At 29.7% G+C, this 21,661-nt stretch overlaps 3 protein-coding genes across 3 annotated transcripts in view; 1 reads left to right on the forward strand and 2 right to left on the reverse strand.

Annotated features, from left to right (window-relative positions):
• Positions 1 to 6,556, forward strand: part of LOC108756718 (neuropeptide CCHamide-2 receptor-like) — a 10,161-nt gene extending 3,605 nt beyond the window's left edge. The window contains 6 exon segments of the mRNA XM_018500733.1: positions 380 to 606; positions 4,221 to 4,264; positions 4,667 to 4,729; positions 5,070 to 5,198; positions 5,200 to 5,239; positions 6,060 to 6,556. Coding sequence (XP_018356235.1) covers positions 380 to 606; positions 4,221 to 4,264; positions 4,667 to 4,729; positions 5,070 to 5,198; positions 5,200 to 5,239; positions 6,060 to 6,493 — 937 coding nt within the window. The 3' untranslated portion in view covers positions 6,494 to 6,556.
• A 3,309-nt stretch (positions 6,557 to 9,865) lies between these two features.
• Positions 9,866 to 18,270, reverse strand: LOC108756922 (6-phosphofructo-2-kinase/fructose-2,6-bisphosphatase-like). The gene is made up of 6 exons (XM_018501103.1): positions 16,956 to 18,270; positions 12,301 to 12,468; positions 12,000 to 12,160; positions 11,357 to 11,740; positions 10,619 to 10,888; positions 9,866 to 10,435 (listed from the first exon to the last, which is right to left on the reverse strand). Exons 1-6 carry the CDS (start codon positions 17,158 to 17,160, stop codon positions 10,007 to 10,009), a joined length of 1,617 nt encoding a protein of 538 aa, XP_018356605.1. The 5' UTR covers positions 17,161 to 18,270; the 3' UTR covers positions 9,866 to 10,006.
• Positions 18,271 to 21,368: 3,098 nt separating this feature from the next.
• LOC108756707 (transmembrane protein 147) overlaps positions 21,369 to 21,661 on the reverse strand; it is a 4,837-nt gene continuing 4,544 nt past the window's right edge. Inside the window, exon 5 of the mRNA XM_018500719.1 lies at positions 21,369 to 21,657. Within this exon, the coding sequence (XP_018356221.1) occupies positions 21,467 to 21,657 (191 nt within the window). The 3' untranslated portion in view covers positions 21,369 to 21,466. The remainder of the gene's footprint in view (positions 21,658 to 21,661) is intronic.

Below are 21,661 nucleotides of genomic sequence, written 5' to 3' on the forward strand. Positions count from 1 at the left end.
AATCTTACAATTTTCAATTCTGAAGTAATCTCATTAGCTAAACCAATTTATGTTCACAAAAGAATATGTAATAATTTTTTCATCATTGCAATACTTACTAAGAACTCGTCAAAATGCAAATCCTTCTGCAAACTTTTGTACGAGAAGATTGTTTACACATTTTCTCTTCAGTATAACTTTTTTCTGTTCGTAAAATATATATATGATCTTTATATATACATATAAATATATATGTGTGTATGTGTGTGTGCAAAAATATATTCTATTTATATAAAGAGCACAAATATGAATTTGAAAAATTTACTATCGAAAAATTCTATTTTTTAAAGATAATATGAAGATATGTTTTTTAATTATTATTCCTGTCCTTCTACCATAGATTTAATAAATATTTATGTTGCTGTCTACCTGGTTCCACTGTCTACGGTAGAAATAGAACGGAAAGCAGTATTACACAGGGAAATATTTTTTTACAAAAAAGTCGGCGCATTAACGAGACCAGCTCTTCCACCACTCGAAGACGAACACAAGAGTTTAATTCAACCGGAGTATTTGAAATGGGCAGTATAGAAAGTAAGCCTCCCGTGGTGACCGAAAATCGCTTTCATAAGTAATTTGAAATATAAGCAGAGTGAAGTATAAGCAGGTATCAATGTAAATTGTAATGCAGGTCGCGAAACTATCACTGCTGATAATAATGGAGCATCAAACAAATAATTAAAATTTCATCAAGATAATCGCCCTACAGTAATGCTGCAGATTTTCCATTACACAGATTAAAAGAAATGCAGACAGATTTCACAATTTTATTCGAATAAATATTTTCATAATCATTTTAAAGATTATGAATGCCCACATGTAATCGTTTTGTTTATAAGAATATCAATTTGAGAATATACGTATGTTTTACTCTATGTACCTTTTCAGATACGTACTTTTCTTTAAATAGCATTTACAAATTTACTGCAATCCTTTTTGCCGAAAGAGTTCTTTCAAGCGACTAATATACTTTTCACATCGTCAAACTTTTCTTTGAAGATTGATATGAATTAAATTGAATATAGAGGATTAAGAAAAGTTATAAATTATTTTTCAATGAGATTAGACAATTTAATAATTAAGAAATTAGGAAGTTTTTCAAAAATAACATTAATCTTTTTATAAATTTAATAAAATCGTATAAGCAACGAAAACTGAATTTGTTCTTTGACACGAGAAATAAATGGGTCGTAAAAAAGAGATTAAAAAGTAAGAAGTACAACGAGCTGATAAGTATTCGTTTTATTATCTCTTTTATGCTGGTAATTGGTTCACCGAACTAAATTAGATCTACAAGTGTTTCATGAGAATAAAAACGTGAAACAGATGACATAAAACAAAACTCATTTTGAAATCTCTTTAGCTCAACTTAATTGTGTATAAGTAGCTAGTATTACTTATGTATTTATAGATGCATATATAAATTATATAAGTTTTTTCAAAGTATGCTCATTACATATAGAAATGTTTTCTTCTATCGTTCGAAAGTTTGTAGTATAATGTATTGACACTATATGAGCAAATTGATGCAAAATTTTACTTAGTCTATAATATATAAATATTATAGACTAAGTAAAATTTTGTACTATAAGAAGCTTCTCACTGTAATATTATTTATATTTAAATTAATGTATTATGTATATTACTTGTTGTTAATTAGCTAATATAAATAAGTATCTAAAATAATATGTTTAAATAGTATTAAAAAAAATAATTTTTAAGTAAAGGAAACAAGAATCAAGATAATGTCTGAGATGATTACACGCCTTTATATATCATTATAAAGACGAGATGTATTAAAACTACTGATTCATAAAGTTTCTTCATCAAGAAAGAAATTGATTTGAGGACACATATGTATATATGTTACATGTATATGTATATTGTTTATACTATATATGTACTTGTACTTGTATATATGTATATTGTTAGAAGAGCATTGTGTACATTTCGTAGGAAGAGCCAACATTAGAATATTTTCCACGTGTTTCTTTTCTATGCGGTTGAACTGCACTAACAAAGATTATAACTGTATGTAAAAACTGTGTTGTTTTCTCTTTAGCGTGAATAAATTTTATGGGAATCGTACACATGCAAAAATCACTTGGACGTTGAGTAAAAATAATCGATACGAGACTCCTCGACACGCGTGCAACGTATTTTCGTTCGCACGTGCCACTCGTCGTCCTTCCCTTCAACGGGGCACGCGTAGGTAGAGAGAGGAGAAAAGGGGGGTTCTTGCATCTGCCATTCGTTTGGTTAGACTTTTTACACGACGGTTGAACAGCTGGATTTCGAAGGGGATTGAAGGTAGACAGACGCCCTCGCCTGGGCCCCCTTCAACAACGGTTGTGAAAATGAGGGGGTTGGTAGTACGGAACTATCGACGTTAGTCAACGGTCGTGTCCATTGACAGTCTACTTATAGTTAACGATAATGCTGTATTTTTCGTGATAAACAGGACATAAAGAAGGTGATTTTTTTTTACGAGGAAGGGTTTGATGAAGAAACTTTACGCGCGGCACATAGCCGTGTTTGCGAGCGCGAGAGAACCTCTTGATACTTCGATAACGTCAAATAACAAGGCTGATACAACGGATAACTGATTCAAACTTGAGGAATAAACTTATAGAGGTGCATGTCTGTAGTTGAAGGCAGAAGCGCGTAAGTAACATGAGATATCACTTCCAGATGACGTATTAGAACGATCAAATAGATGCTAAGTAGCTTCATTCTGTGTTTCATATTTTGTACTAATGTCATCGTTTTACAAAAATTTAATAATTTATTAGACTGCTTATTCTTGTAGCAAAGTCGCATAGTATAGTGAAAGAATTTATAAATAATATTGTATAATATCAGACTGGTGTATTTTCACGAATTTGATATAATAGATGTTGAAATTGGAAAATAATAACATAATTAACTTCATTTAATCTCACGAAAACATTTATATTCGGATATAATGGATATTGTACATACAGCTAATACACAATGATCTGAAATAATTTACGAGGCATTATCAACGTACAATGCAAAATCTATAGCTATTATGACATATACTAAATTTTCCCGTGATAGTTTAGATAATATCATATAAAATTAAATTATCACATAAATTAAAGAAATCAATTAAAGGATTATAAGCCAAAATAATTTTAAGTACTAACGATTACATGATTTACAACTTTGATTACATATTATGTTGCAAAGCGGTTTTAATTACAAGTTTCGTAAAATGTGATGTTAATTATTCGCTGTTCAAGGATTGTGCAAGCCTGAGTTTTGATGTGTTATACCAGTTACAATATCTGTTCTTGTTATACACGGTTTATTGGCAGATTGATTATGATCCACTATCGTTATATTACAGCATTGCGTTTAAATTGACGACTATTGACGTTGATTTACGAGAGAACTGTAATGATGGTCATCTATAAGCTTTCTATTATTGCTTTCTATTATTGCTTCGAATCGTTATATTATTAATTACGGTCTGACTTGTATTTTGATTTTTATATTCCGAATTATTATGCGACTTTTATGTATCATTTTAATTATTATCGGTTATTACAACATTGATAATGACCTCATGTTTAGATAAAAATGTTTATTTTAATATACGTGAGTTTTATGTTGTATATTGAATTAACATTAAAATACTTATTTTACTCGTAATTCCTTGATTTGTCATAGTTGAGTTGTATAATTACACATTTAAGCAGTTTTTATTTTCTCGTCTTATTTTTAAATTAAATAAAATGAATATATTGAAAAAAAAAATTTACTATAGCATAGCACATTTTTTCAATAATATTAATTAAATATTTACTTTATTAAAAGATGATACTTAAATAAAATTAATTAAATTGTTAATTCAAATATAAATACATGTTTACATTTATTTTATCTACTAAATGTAAGTATTATTTAAAACAAATATTTATTAAAAATTAGTATATTTTTTCAATATACAACCAATCTTCTGTATAACGATTTTTTAATATAAATGAAACGCGAAATAAAACGCGAAAATTTAATTAAAAATAACGTTGAATATTATTATTGTTTTATAAAATTTTCAGATTTTTTGAGCTGAAATTTATTCGTTACAATTAATCACAAAAAATTAAAATTTCTAAGGCGTAAAAAATCAATTTTTTCGATTCGTTGAGTTATAGATGAACAAACGCTGAGCCAAATCATAATGAAGAGATACTCGTCGGTAAGAAATTTATAATAAAAATAATATCTACACTGAGAAAAAAATGGCCTAAATTTAAATAAATATTTATTTGAAACTGCCAACTAAATTTACTTACAATAAATAAATATGTACTTAATTAAAAGAAGTAATTGATGATTCAAATTAATGTTTTTTGTGCCAAATAAATATATTTTTATGTTTAATAAATATATAATTGGTACTATTCAAATGAATAAAATTTATTGAAATTTAGGATATATTTTTGTCTCAGTGTATACTTTTATAAAATAATTAATATAGAATGATCGCGATATTATTATAAATAAACATTCCTAATAAAATAGAACAGCGATATATGTGTATGTTTAAAATTGTAAAAAATTATAAAAGAAATTGTTTTAATACAATTATTGTATTCAGGCACCTTGTTTAGAAGACGTTGGCAATGACTCTAAAAGAATAAAAAACTCTGAACAATACGCGGTAAGTTAAACTTATTATTATGTTAAATATGATTAATGGAGTGATTACCAATATAATATATAATTTTGATATGGAATGTATAAATAAAAAAATTTTCTTGCATATTTCATTTTGTTAACAATGTAAAAGTTTATTCTCTTTTGCATTTTAAATTATTAATTAATTAATTAAGTATAAGAGATAGATAAATAATTATTTAATAAATAATTTTCAATTAATAAATAAAGATATCTGACGTTTTAGAAATAAAATAATTAATGTTGCAAAAATGTCTTTAACATAAGTACGTGGTCCATGTAATGTGTATTCGAGTATACATAGGCGTATCATCTTTCTGCAGGATCCAAATACAAGAGAATATCTCCAGTTGGCTTTAGCCAGAGTCCTAGAATTACAACGAGAGATCAGGGAAGGCACATACGTCGCAGAAATCGATGATGGTAGCAATCTGAGTAATGCAAAACTTTTTCTGTTGTTTTCAAACTTTCTTTCAAGCATTGCGTAACTCAAGCACTCGATATCAACTTTTGTAACAATCTGCAATAGAAAAAGATGTCGTGCACTCTAGACCTTCATAAAGTTTTAATCAAAGTTTATTTCCTTTGTCTAAAATACTGCGACAAATCTTGAAGATTTTTCTATCATGTCAAAATGATTTATCTGAATAATTGGTTATCATAATAAAATGACATTTTTATAAAAGAAATTTATTTCTCTATTGTCGACATTGGAAACAAGAGAAGAGTTTAGAGTTGGTTTCCACAAGACTTATATCAATTATTACAGATGTCTTGAAAGATTCAGCATGGAATTCAATTTCACATAATATAAAAATTATATTCTGGAACGACATCAATCTGTATATTAAATGAAAACCATTTTTGTAAGATGTCTTAGCAATTTTATTAAATTCAGACATGAGCTTCAATTGAAGCTCATATCGCATTATTGCAATATGACATCAATTTCCAATTGTTGTTTGCATAATATATGGAATAAGAAATGTTTTATTGGTTTAAAAAATGTTGGTTATTTATGGGAATTTTAATATCCTGAATATACGATAAAATTTTTTAAATAAAATTTGCACACACAAATTAAAAATTTACTTTTTAATTGTTAAATGTTTTTTTTTTATTTGCTTTTTATCTTTCAAAGCCAAAATACAAATTGCAATGCATACAAAATAAATATTTTGGTAAAATGTCTTATATTCCCACAATGTATATATATGAGTTGATATTTAAGTCTTTCTACTTTCCTATTTTCATAATCTTTATGATCGTAACCGTCAAATTTATGCTATTAAAATATTTTCATTGTTTTACAGACGCATCTGGTAGTGAGGAAGACCTAACAAAAGAAATTCTTACTAAAGTGTTTCACGATCTACCTGGGACACCCAGTTCTCTCGCTAAAATAATAGACCGAGGAACGCGCTGGAAAAATCATCGCATAGATGCCATTCATAGTAAAAGAATACAATTACTAGGTTTCGATACTTGTCGAAGAATGGCCCTTGAATTTATGAGAACCATCATACAGGAATCGCGAGACAAATCCTGCTCATTAAATATGATCGAACTCGACAATTTTTCACAAAACGAATCATTGCATTTAAAAGATGGAATTCTAGCTAATGATTTTCGTAAACGAGAGTTTAACACACATGAAATTCAAGCGAGAATGTTGAAAAGTTTGGATTTGCATTTGGCTGTTAAACAAAGAGACTATACATCAAAATTAATGAAATCGGGTATTTAATATGACACCTTTGAATGGAAATAGATTGAGTGAGGAAAATTCTCGAATTCAATATATTCTTCAATATATAAAGGAATTAATATAAATGAAATTCCAGGGTATATACAATATGTTCATACGATATCTCTTTAAAATGATATTACCTTCGTCATTCGTGACAAAAATTTATAAATCATAATTTTGTTTTAAAAAAATTTTACAGTAATATTGTCAAATTAGTTTCAGATATATAAAAACTCTAAAAAAATAATCAATATTTTTCGTTTAGCGAAGTAACCAATGTCACAATTCTTGTATTTATGAAAAACTATCTAGTCATAATGTGAAATTGAAATGATTTGCTAGTCATAACTTGCCTGATTATTCTATAAAGATTTCTGCAGATTATTCAATTATTTTACATAGCTATATGTATATCTTTATGTATTTATATCTATATATCAAAGTATAATTGATCTTTAATAATAAAAAAAGCTATGAGTGTGATCTCCCCCTGCTTATAACATAAATAAAGGAAAGTAATAATAAAGGTTTTATTTTTGCAATGGAAATTATTAAAGTTATTATTTTATTCATCATTGTATTTAATTATGTTTTAATAATTTCTGATTTTCGAGAATTTAAATTTTCAAGTTTAAACAATCCTTGGAATCGTATATTTTTATAAGTATTCTTGAAAGTTTCCATCTTACATAATATATTCCATATATTGGAAAACATACTGTATAAATCCAGATAAATAAATTAATTTTAAATAAACAATTTTAATATTATAACTTATAATTTCTGGTTAAATTTTTTTTTAGTTTGTACTTAATTTTTTTAAATACAAGATCTATTAATTTCTAAAGATCTATTTTAAGAGCCATGGCACACAAAAAAGCTCAAGCAGTAAAATGTAATCAGTAAGCGAATTGACCAATCACAGTAGAGTTCGTAAGGCCAATAATATAAATAATATAATATAAATATAATATAAATAACCAATCCAATATGTTAATTTCCTTATTGTCGTCTTGCTGCCTTAAGTTTTTCGTGTGCCTAATAGGTTTAAAATTTTTTCTGACTTATTGTATTAGGTATAATTTTATATATTATTTGTATCAAAGAAAATAAATTTTTTAATTATTTTCTTATTTTTTATTTGATAAAAAAATGAGATTAAAACAAGAAATATATAAAAGACAAACTTTGTAAAAAAAATTTATTTAGAGTGTACAAATAAAAAATTCTAAAGCTTTCACAAACTATGAATAATATATCTTAACCACATAATTATACATATTACAAATTATAATTCACTTCTCGCCGTTCAAACGTGTAGAGTTACGAAATATTTAGCAGTCCAAACATCGGAAGATCGACTAGATCGACTTCTCATTCAAAAGGAAGACATGCTTAGCACACGTAAATTATTTTAGCAAGTAAATTATTAAACAAGTAAACTAATTCTCGGAAGCGCGAATATCAGATTTGTAACTTAATTATTGCATTAAATCTGGAAAAACTTCGCGTTTACGTCTAAATAAATATTATGCGTGTTTATGCAATAAACTATTTTAATAAAATACAGTAAAGTATCAATGAATCAACGACGTGTAAGGATAAAGATTAATTTGTGTACATATTATTCCGCAAAGTTTTACTTGTTTAGCCGGAATAATGTTTTACACGGGAAATCATAATACATGCAGGACTTTGAATTCATAAATTTAACACAACCGTTGATTTAAATCATATTCAAAATGCATGTATCGTTAAATGTCTGCGTCTTACATTTACATTTTATATATGCTAAAAATACATATTTTGATAAGTTTCTAAAATAATATGTTGAATTTAAATATAATTTCTAAATATAAGTAACAGAAAAATTTGTTTCAAAGATCAAAAAAATAGTAAAGATAAAAGTGTGTACCAATTGTATGTTTAAATCATTGTATATAAATCATTGTATAAATCACAATATTTATTTCACAGAAAATTACTCGAGATAATAAGCTCTCTTTTTTTATTGCAGAAAACCATAATTTATAACGACATCAGTCACTAATAACCTAGTAAAATTTCTGTCTTCTCTGATAAGTCATTTTAATGTTAAGATATTTGTTTTAGATCATCCATTTCGTTGCAAAGAGTTTCTCTATAATTTATTTATATGCAAAATGATATATTGATTAATAATTTGTAGATTATTAAGAATTACAAATAATTATAAACATATTGTATGGTCAAAATATAAATTAGTCGTTATAAAGGAAATAATTCCTGTAATTACATCTAATTATCTATCTTTTATAAAAATATAACGTCTTAGAGTACCCAGATAAGTTTTTCATTATTTTGATCGTATCGTATAGAAGGCCAGATAATTAAGGCATAATCTCTTAAAATCAATAATTACATTTTTCAATTAGCATATATATTTGAACATATTCCGTTATTTTTTATTTTTTTCAACGTAATCGTAAATTCGATGGGGCACTCAAGTAATAAAATGATAATAAAAGAGATCATAAATTTAATAAAAACGATCACAGCATGGAATAAGAGTTTCGCAACATATTTTGAAGGAAAAAAATTTTTTAAATGCTGAGATACGAAAAGATACGATGGTATATATGCGTAGCGTCAATTGACCATTTCTATGCGCTACTATTTCTCTATCACAAACAATTTTCAACATCAAATCCCCATCCCTTTTATATACAAATCTGTGCGTATGCTTAGCACGACAGGTAATATACTTTAATCTATGAAATGAGCTACTATGAATTGAACAATGCTATAAACTATTGACAAAACTATGAGTCCCGCAATGCGTAGAGGGCTCGAGTCATGGGCTTCCAATTGCTAACTATTAAAAAGATATACATTATCGGTATCCTACCGGGATATTTATAGACCTATCGTCAAAGTCGGTCGGGACGTACACGAAATATTGCCAACTAAGATATTTTTATATTTCAAAGTCTGTGCGTTTCTCTATTATATAAAAAAAACTTTTGAAATCAGATTTTTTTTTAATTTGTTGCATCTATTACATCTATTCCGATCGCAAGTAAATTAAGTCAATCATCATCATGCCTTTGTAAGATACTTTTCATGTAACTGCTATTATAAAAATATTAATAATGACAGTGATCTAATTTCCCTTTGTAATACTAATAAATCCCAGAATTACAAACAAGTAAGTAAATAATCTTTTATAGTGCCGTGAATATAGAGCTAATTCTTGATATAAACGAAGAACGCCTTGCTTCAATGACATAAATCAACTTTTAAAAATCTTATAAGTCCTTTAAATAGAAAAATATATTACAATTAAAATTTATACAAATTAATAACATTTTATCTTATTTATTTGATTTCCTTTTATTGTAAAATTTTCTGATACCATATGCAAAATCGTATATCGATTGACCATTGCTTTGTATTACTTCTTTTTAGGAATCAAACTTATATTTCAAAATTTGATTTATGTCACTTTAAAAACAAACTTCCATAGTTCCCTTAGTGCTGCTGCACAAGAGTAAGCCCGTTTCCGGGATTTCTCCAGGGATCCGGTATGTCGAAGTGCGCAGGAACGGTTATCAGAGCATCCGCAGCAGTACGGTCACCGCTGCAGTTCTGCGGCTTGACACGAGTCGTGTTAACACACTCGATCGGCAACTTGAAAAACTCGAGCTTGTAATTGTAACCCTGGCTGGTGATGCGAATTATCGTGTGCAGCGGCACCTCCATGTAGGGCAACTCTTCGGGTTTCTTATCAAGGAAGAATCCGATGATGCAGCGTAATATCGCCTGATGTGACACCACGAGAACATTGTTAGAACACTGCAACTCGGCAATCACCGGCTCGACACGTAGCATCGCGTCGATGTAACTTTCGCCCCATGGATAGCGATAACGCAGCTTATCTTGATCGCGCCAAGCGAACTCCTGTTGTAAAATTATAAATAGACATGATAACATTGTTACGGTTATCTCGCATGATTAGAAGAGATTTCCGATAAAATATTGATTGCTCGAACTTTGTCCCAAACTAAATCATGTATGATTCGAAGCTCGATTATTTTTAGACAATCAATATTCTGCTTAAGTTTACTTAAAAATAGTAATTACCTGCGGATAACGCTCCTGCATCTCTTCGTACGAGAGGCCCTCGCACACTCCCGCGTGAAGTTCATTTAAAGCGGCTATATGTTCCCGAGGGGCTTCAATGCCACGCACCGTTGCAATCGTTCTACGGAGGCGGCTGGTGAGAATTCGAAGATCGGGAATACGCATGGCGTTGAACTTGTTTGATAAAGCTTGAGCATAACGTTCACCTCTGGTGCTCAATACCGCATCGCCACCGATTTTACCAACCACGTTGTACTCGCTTTCGCCATGCTGCAATATACAATACAAAAATGTATAACTATAAAAGACTATAAAACGAAGTAAAATAGAAAATGAAATAGACAATAGCGGTAAAATACATAATTATGAGCATGGAATACATAATTATTCCAAGAAACTACGCATTTGCGAGTTCTTTGTTTTAATTTATTATTAAATGTCGACGTTCCGTGACATGTAATTTTATCAGGCTGAAAAGCGATGAATTGGAGAGTATCAGATTGCTTCCCGTCGTGATAAAATAAACTGCATCGTCGTGATAAAATAAACTGCAATGTTCACGAAACGTTGACATTTAATAATGTATTAAGACACGAAGATAACCCACAAACTGCGTAGCATCTTTGAAAAGAATATCCATGGAAGCAAAAGTATTACATAATTATTCCATTTTTTGGCAATTATTATAGTGTATAAAAATATTTATCATAAAGTATAAAAAAAACTTGAACTGTTTACCCTCGAGAAATAAAGAGTGTGAGGTTTGAGGCTGATATCTCCAAGATAGCCAAGCACGCTGGTTTCAATGTGACCGGATACTTTGCAGGTTTCGATATCCATGGTAGCAGTATTAATTTTGATCCTGGGGTAAGTTCTATCGTTCATAGGTTCATACATTCCAGCGTAAAAAGCGATTTTTGAGCGCAGATCTTCCGCGGCCAAAGCAGTGTCTACCCCTATATAGTCGGCGCAATGTCTTACGATCTCCTGTTGGTTGTACTCCAGGACTTCTGGATCATCGCAGACGCATTCGATGAAGAGAACGCGATAACCAAGCTGGCCGGAGAAATAATCGTAGATCTCCGTGCGTTGTGTTCGCGTGATTAGCATAGCGTCCAGGATCTTAAAACAAGGAGGGAAAATAACTGTGCGTTATTGTAAGTGAAGCCACCCAGTGACGCTTCATCTAATCAATTGTCACGCAATTTCCTATGATACTACTTATAGGCACAGAAAAGTAATCAGAGGAACGTTCTTGAGTAGGATAGAGATAGATCAGTAGGTATTCTCTGTTATGACAGAGAAGAAGCTTTACTAAAGATATTGTTATCTCTTTACAGTAGCAATCTAGTGAAGAAACTTTTAACGTTTTAGCACTTACTGCCACAGTATTTCCAGATGCAAGCCATGCTGCGCAATCCTGCATAGTATCTCTCTGAGCGAGAGCTATTAACGCATTATTTGCCGCATTATCCAGCCGGAAGAGTTCTTGAGATATATGAGGTTCGAATCGCTTCCGTCGGTAATCGCTCACGCGAAACACTAAAACAAAATTTATAGAATATTATAATTCTTCCTAATTTAATCTTTTAATCGAGAATAAAACATATAATTACAATAAATCTTTATGGATTGAACGGGTTTAATAAATATTTATCTTAAGCCATTAAATATTTACTTACCTTTTGTAGTTACGCCATTCCAAATGAGTCTGCGAGCAAGACTCTGTCCAATCTGGCTTTTTCCACGAGCCGGTAGACCGCAAGTGGCTATGACGACTCCCGCGAATTTGTGCGATGACTTTGATGATAGACCTGAGATTCTTGCTGCGACCTTCTCTTTGCCAGAGTCTAAGAATGTAGACAATAAAGCATTCAAAACTCTATTTTGCACTTAGGCAATTTATGCATATACCATCTCGCATTTAATACAATAACTAAAAATTATTTTATGGCAGCTATGACGTAAATTTTCAAATATTTCTCTTATTTATATGCAAGTATAAAAATTTATTCCGATTTTTTGTATCTGTAATTTATAACAATAAAGATAAAATTTAATTAAGTATATTAAAATATGTATCAGTGCTTATTTTGGTAATATTATAACATTATATAAATCACACAAAGCATGAAAATATCATATTTTGTTTTCAACTACTTTAACTTTTTAAAAAATCCATCTGGAAAAAATAATATGACATGTATTTATAAAATATGTTTTCCCATCTGCAATGTTTGTCTTGAAATGTCGTCAATAAAATTTTTGAGAATTACAGGATAATAACTAAATATAATGTTATTAGTCAGAGCTTCTTTGAACGAGGCATTTTATTACAGTGTGAATATATATTTTGGCAATATATCTGATGCGTGGTACTTTATACAGATGCAAGCAGTAGTAACATGAGAATGGTATATACAATACGATAACATGACTTTGGACTGAGACAACAACGTAGTGTTAAAAGCTTCTTTTAAAAATAATAGTGGTCATAAAATATTCATGTGTCAACTACAGAAGTGGATAAGCTACTTACACAAAAGTTACGGACATTCAAACTACAACATAGAATAATATGTATTATGTATTAACCTGAATTTTAATGATGCGTTACACATATATTTGCAAAAAAAATCTTATTTGTACGAAGTACTTTATGAGCACGTCATGTGTTATGAAATATACATTTTGTTATGTGCAAATGAACACTTTCGCAATACGATAGTCTATTTTTCTGCACTGATAAATGTTACACGTGTTTATAAAAAAAATGATTTAATGATCCGAAATTAAAATACTGATAAAATATATTTTATACATACGTAAAACATGAAAATTATAAGTTTTTTTATCAGTAACGTATGGTAATTAAATCGAGCAAAAAGTCAATAAATGCACGACAAAAAAGCTCAATTCAAACGTTTAATGTATGAGCAGAACATAGACATATAAAGATTTATTGTAAAAATAAGAAGCAATTTTTATAAAAAATATATTATTTTATTAATTAAAATGTACACATATAGAAAAAAAACACTTTATAATTTTTAATAAATATTTTATAATTAAATATTAAAAATATACATTCTTAAAATCTCTCGTAAAGTTTCTCTCATTTCATATTTTTGCTAATCAATCAATTTTATGATAATTTTAAAATTGCAGGTAAGTAATTTTAAAATAGCAAGTGAGTAACAATTTTATGTATAAAGCGCGTGTAAATGATCTAGCCCGTATTTGTCGTAGACGTATAAAAATTCAAAATTAGTAAAACCGATCGATAGAAATATTTGATAAAAGGCTTAAAATTAGATTATTTTAGATAAACTTTGTAGAATTTAATGTATACTATGACGTCGAACGAGTGGGCAATGAAATATATATAATGCCTCGTGCCTCACTAGGAATGAGTTTTATATTTAGATTTATAAATGCGTGTGCACTGGCTTTGTTTCGGCTTCTCCACGCGTTACCGAAGCCAACAATAATTTACCTTTTAAATGCAGTAAAATTCCAATTATTTTTAGCAAAAACAAAATAATTTTTTTCCTTTAAATTTTATAAACATGTAATGCATATTATCGCTATCGTGTATTTTTTGAATTTGTATTTTGAATGCATAATTATATTGACTAAACTATACAAACATGTAGCTAATATAATTTGTCAACTTTATTGAATAATGATTATTATTAATTATTGTTAAAATTCACACAAGAGAACGAAAATAGTAATAGCTTAAAAAAAATTCCAAAAATTTGAAGCACTTATATCTATTCAACTTAAAGCATTTCATGATAACCTTATCTTTTTGTCCCATATCTAAATTCAAAGTGATAATACATGTACATAATAACTATCCTGTATTGAGATTTGTATTATCTAATCAGTGCAAAAATTTATACTTTAAATTATTATATGCATAGCGTATGAAATAATTTATTATTTTTATATGGTGTGTGTGTGTGTGTCGAAAAACATTCTATAATTAATATTTTTATATCGTATAATATGACTAAAATGTATTTATTTTTTATTTGTACAAATAATATTAAATAAATTAAGAAATCAATCATTTTATAGTGTTAAAAAGTTTAATAAATTTTTGACATTTTTTTCTTATAATATTTCATATTTAAAAAATATTATTAAATTAAATATGAAGAATTCGAAATAACTTTACCAATAAAAATCTTATCAAATCGATGCCAAATATATATTATTTTAATAGAAATATTTTGATTCTCTAGTATATTAAATTTTACGAGAATTAATATTATTTATTATATAAAATATAATATTTAATTTTTTCCCACTTATTTTCATAATTTCTCTTATATTCATTAAAAACTTCTCGAATGTAAGAATTGTAAGAGTTCTGAAATTTCTTCTACATGTATAACTTAGGAGATAAGAGACGAATACGATTTGGTTCTTGACGTGATGATAATTTTCAATGCCAAAATGATAAATTGAAGTTTCAGTGTAGATAGGTATTTATCGTCTCAGCAGATGATATTTACAGACACATAATATTTAGCTTTTAGAAGGAAAAAAAATCTTTCGATGGTATGTCTTTTCCTCGTAATTTAATGTATAAAGATATATTATTTGTTATATAAATTTTAGTATTTCATTTATCTCTCTCTCTTACAAAAACATTTTGTATTTCAATTTATGTACGCCTTTTAATTAATATAATAATGTATATACAATATTTTACATGACACAAAATACTCGACACAAAATACTTTCTTATTAAGAAAATCTTGTATAAATTTTATATTTTTCGCAACACACATATATTCTCATGCTTATTTTTTTATTTAAACTAGATAATAATTTAATTAGAAGTAATATAATGGCACGTGTAAAAATTAAACGTTAAGAAGCAGGATGTGATAACAAGTAGGATGTGATAACAATTGTTATATATAATTTCATCTTTTATGATACTTTATATCAATTGTTTCACAAAATTATATTCCATAACGGAATTGTAAGAATCCAACACTGCGTATAATAATGACGTTTATAATATGAAGAGAACGTTGTCGCAAATAAAAGTGCGGATGTTGTATTAAAAATGAAACACACATTGATAGCATAATACTTGTGCGTACTTGAGTATGCATTAATAAGTTTGAAAAAAAAATCTGAACTGCGTAAAGCAAAATACTAATTGTCTGTTCACGTGTCGATGATTTGCCCAAACCATTGTATGTAAGGTAGTGAAAATGATGACGATTAAATGGATCGTATTTATACATTTATTTGTATCCTTTATAATTTTAGCCAGCCACCTTCTTTCGTGCACAGGAGATATAATAACAATATAATATAAACTTACACATATTTTCCACATTTTAATGAACGAAATATTTACTGCTACTAATTTCACGCTGAAAATAACGAATGAAGAAGCGTAAATGTAAGATGAACAGGACGGGCATTGCGATAGCGAAGACGGCGACCTCAATATTTGAGTTGTTGTTTTCCTTTCACTTTTCATTTCCTCTGAATTTCATTAAACCGGCTTCTAATACAATGTAAGAAAAATTCACAGGTCTATAGAGAATATATTATCTACATGATATATTATATGCGTGTTTATATTTTAAAAATAAAAATGTATAAGTTTCAAATTTCTCTTTTTCTGTCTCATGCTGTGAACGTTTGTTTGAAACACTATTAAACGAATCAGTTAACGTTGATTGTAATAATAAGCAGGAAATAGTATAAATACACATGCATAAATTGCAATAAAAGCTACTTGATACCCAAACCTGCTACTGTAAAGCTATTAAAATGTGTTAATTATACTGCACAATTTACAGACAATTTATCGAGGAAATTATGCCAGCACTTTTTTACAGGACAATTACAAAATAGACACATAAAATTGTTGTCGAATTGATAATTATTCTGAGACCACGCTTATTCTTTGTTAATAAATACTTTGATAAATTCGGATATACAATATAAATTTAAGATAAATAATGCAATAATAACACGACATTATTAAAACTGTGACTTTTGTTATGGGTTTATTTAAGATTATTTTCATTTCTTTCAAACATTATATAACTAGATACTACCATACAATCTTTACCTGGTTTGTATCGAAATTATGTATTTTATTATGTATTTGCTATATAAAGCTTTGATACCTCAGTTATGTTAATTGTATGTAGATACTTTTACCCTCAACATGAAATCGAATGTTCAAAAATAGTGACGTAAAAGAAGACGATATATATATTACGTAAGCAATCATCTCACAACCTCCTTACAGCCCTCGTCATCAAGCAACTCACCCCACGCGAAACATTACCTTGACGCTGTTCTTCCGCGTTAGGGGCCATGATGGTTGTGGTGTCAGCGTTCAAGGATGTCCCCGTGTTAGACGTCTGCCTCACGGCGAGATCGTTTTTTTTCTCCTGCAGGAGGCCGGCTTGCAGGGCCAGTTTTCTGACCGCGAGGCAGTAACCCAGTAACGGAGTCGCCAACAGATCAAAACATGCGGCGACCCAGGGCATAACCGAGAAACTCGTAGGGAGAACAACCGGTCTTCCGGATATTCGGCCTTCCGTTTCTCTCCCTTTCAATGACGACGGAATTCTTGAGGAGTAACACCGAGGATTCTCGGAGCAAAAGGAAGCCCGAACGTTGGGAGCTAGTCGCTCCAAAATAAAAAAAAAACCGCCAACGAGCAAGAGCAGCTTCTACTCTATCGCGCGTATATTCTACTTGCGAATTATCGCTTCAACCTGGCTGATCCCGCTGCTCGCGTTTCTACTTCCTGGTTAAGCCGCCGGCTAAAGCTCTTCCGAGAAGTGATCGCTGCTCGTGTGCCGTATTATAGACAGCAAATCCTCCCTCATTCCAATTTGCTTTATCCTCACTTCCGGAGCCAGTTTGCGGGCTTCCTTGGGATCTGTCAAAGAAAAGGCCAGATATCTACTTTGCAGCGTGCTGCGCGATTCCCTTTCGCCCGTGTCCGTTTCACTCGCTGCTATTAATGATAATGTTGCCGTTGCTGCTAATGTCGTTGCTCGTTGGCGACAGTGCGCGCGCGCAAATAAATACACCCGCTGAAAATTTACATAGTAATAGCGGCACCTAGCTCCGATCTCACCGACCGCTTTTCTACTCCGAGATTCTAGGCTTTGAGCCGAGGTCACTGTTGTAATCGCTCTTATACTCCTTTTCTATCGTGATTTCTCTTCCTCCCGTTCCTACTCCTTTTCGACGAAACTCCGATCGATGTGCTGTCGACGTGCTATCGATGTAGGCGTTGAACCAACCAGTGTTAGAAATTTTAACTGATGCTTTCCGAGACTTGTGGACTCGTCGATTCTTCAGCTTTAACTTCTTCTTTCAGGGAACACGTTCTGTCATGGAGGTGATGCAAGTATGTCCGTCCGGACGAGAATAGACGCTGTTCTTTGCAGATACGATCAGTCGATAGATGCGTACTTCTCGGCTCTCCGATGACTAGTAGGTCTGGCTCCACCGTGGCTTTAAGCAGCATCGACCAGAACCCACAAGTGAACAACTCCGTGTACGAGCCAATGAAGAAACAGTTAGCCCCTCTACCACAATGTCCGACAAACTTGCGCGCGTTGGGCGAACATGCGTCTTTCCTCGAAACCAGATATGCATCGTAAAAATCACAAACAATGAAAATTCACTAACGTGAACTTCTCGCAAGGTCATAAAAAATAAAAAAAGTCTTATCTTCTATCCGCGAAGTTACTTTCATTGACCTTTTATTGCTATGAGTAATTGAGTATTACTCCTAGAACTATCTCACTGATAGTCTACTTCTACTATATTGTATAATACAAACTTTCGATTAACAGAAATGATTTAAGTCTTTTTTTAAATCAAATTTTTATCTAATTCTCTGCTATCGCAAACTTGACAATCTATGCTATTGACAATGCTATACATATTTGATTAGCATAAATTGCATATATTACGCTTGATGAAACCGGCTCGCATTTTTCTTGGCGGATCATGCGTCCAAAGTCCACGGTTGTTTTTCCTATTTTCACGTAATCGTTTGGCAAACGACCATCCAGGCGCGTGTATTCGGGCGTCATTGAGTTAAATGAAGAGATGCCGGATCACTAATGTCTTGACCCGCTGGGTTACATCACGTACGCCAATATATGGAGCAACTTGTTCGTATAGACAAAACGTGAACTTTGGAACCTGTTTTGGTGACGCGTCAAAATAACCGTTAACTGAAGAAAAATGACTCTTACCAAGAAAATCCTTTACGTACGTATTATGGATTAATATTAGAATCCTGAAATACCTATGCATATGTACACGTGTAAAACACATCGATTTTTGTAAATATTCTCATGAAATAATTAATTAAAAAATTGTATGAAATAATAGAATAATCTTTTGCGATAGGTACTATTTGCAAATAAAGCTATAAATAAATATGCTAAGGTGTATAAAAAATTTAATTAGAAAATATTCTAATAAATAATTTAAATAAAATTTATTATATTTAGGGATCTTGCTCAGGGATGGGAACAGTGGCGGGATTTGGTATTTGCGGCAATGAGCTTTCGAGTTCCTAACGCCTAATAATAATAATAATAATATTATATTTAAGAAAATAAGATAAATCGTGTTTGTTTGTTTAATAATTAATAACAACTTTTCAACATTATAAATTTATACTTGGATTTCGTACTTTTATCATGTTTATAGATATCATGTTTTTCGATAGCACTAGCTTTCATTATAAAATTTTCTAAAATTAAGGGAGGGGCAATATATATTTTTCGTAAAATTTTGTAACTCTAAATTTTTTGAAAATTAACAAATAAAGAATACCTATATGTCTTGTTTACAATAACAAACTCGTAAATGCAGATGACGCCCGTGGCATTAAATTTTTCTCGTTACACCTACGTAAATAAACGTCACATAGTTTTGAGATAAGGAGAAAGTATACAACAAGTAACTTGTATCTACACGTGATAAGTTCTTCTCAGTTACGTGATAGAGGTCATACATGATTAACTTGACAAAACAAATTTATAAAACTGCAAAGTATCAGCTTGTTTCGTAATGTCCAGTAAAGACAGATTATTCGTTAACATGTTGTAGAAATCGATAATATTGGATTTTTATACGTATAAATACAATTTTTAATTATAGAAAATTATCCCAAAAAATTTGTCATATTTAAAAAAAATAGAAAAAATATTTTATTTATACAGAAAAAAAATAATATAATGAAAATAATGTATACACGTTCTATACATTGATTGAAATACGCATAAAAACATACTAAACAAAATGACGTTATATAAAAAGTCTCACTTTCATTTGTGCTATACAAACCCCTCACATTCTCGTTAACCTTCACCTCACGAGAGTTTATTGATATAATGTGCGTAATATATATTAGTCAATGATCAATTTGAATTCCAGCATTGTCAACGTGCTGTGAAATAAAAGGGAGGTCAGGTCTGTAGATAGACGTGTTATGTCCCTGAGCAGATTCTTAAATTATATATTTGAGAAAATACATACTTGACATATTCATATATATATATGTATACTTAAGAAAACTTGGCTACATTATGAATCATTGATTTATTGGAATCGCCATTTACATACGTTATTAAAATAAGGAAAGTTCTATATTTCTAGCAGATGTATAAATACATTTCCCAATGAGTAGATAGAATGGAAATTCCAATGTGTAACTCTCTTTGAGAATCAAATATTAACATATTAAGCTGGGGAAATACTCTGCTTTTATAATTTATATATTTTCAAGAATTAGCAAAATTAATAAATTTATTATTTTTCAAAAAAAAATTGTCTTTATAACCCAGTATAGTATAGAATATTTTAATGATAATAAATTATATATATAATAATTACAAATATGTTTAATCTACAGTCTCTTTGATTAATTTTCATTGTGTTATATTTTAAACAAAATTAATCAATAGAGTTTAGTTTGTTCCAAAAAGATTTATACTCAAAAGAGAAAGAAATAGATTATTCCTGTTACCTTTGGCTTAGTTTTGAATCAAGATTCGTTATTAGCGAACTCTATTCTAAAATGATTGTCACCACAAATATTTATGTATATACAGACCTGCAATCACTAACGTCCATTAACTGTAATAGAGCGGAGTCTCTAGAATAAAGACTAAAATGAGAGATCGCATTCGGCCATTGTTCTCAAAAGAATATTTATAAAACGAAGATGTGAATCAAAGTAACAAGTCTATCATAAGAAAAAAATTATAAGTGCTTTATTAATAAAATTTATAATTCAAAAATAATTATTTCTATATTTTAAATTTATTTATATCTTTTATTTAAAAAATTGAGTACAAATATTCATACTATATATTCTGAATTAAAAAAATCAGTGTCCAGTGATATGACCAAAAATTCATGTAACATGCACTGATGCAAAAGTATTTTTCATAGTATTATTATATCTAGAAAAATCTATATATTTCTTTGGTATTCCTATCCTCTTAAAAAAATTTCATATTTAAGAAAAATATAATATCAATTTTAAAAAATCATTTCTCTTCTCCTATATAATGTACTACACAGATTATTGCTCGCAAGATTATTGCTAAATATAATATTTGATGTGAGATACTTTCAAATTATGTGTGAAATTTAGAATATAAAATTATAAAAATAAAAGAGTATAATGCAAATGCAACAACAGCAGCATTTATTATGTAATGTACAATTATAGTATTATTAAAAAATGGGAGACACGATTAATGCAATCGTACGTTATAATAAATATATACATAAATTCAGATATGAATTTCAGAAAATTCCAATTGAATGCGCAAGACCTGCGTAAATATGCAACGTTGTTGCGCCGATGAAAAAGGTAGTGATCGCTTTAATAATAAGTGTTGACCATGGACCAGCTAATAAAAGAGATGAAAGAAAGTCTAGCATAAGTGGCCTATATACTGTAAGTACAAGCATACCAACTACTATAGGAACTAAACCACG

This window comes from Trachymyrmex septentrionalis, unplaced genomic scaffold (assembly GCF_001594115.1).
Source record: "Trachymyrmex septentrionalis isolate Tsep2-gDNA-1 unplaced genomic scaffold, Tsep1.0 scaffold13, whole genome shotgun sequence".
NCBI lineage: Eukaryota > Metazoa > Arthropoda > Insecta > Hymenoptera > Formicidae > Trachymyrmex > Trachymyrmex septentrionalis.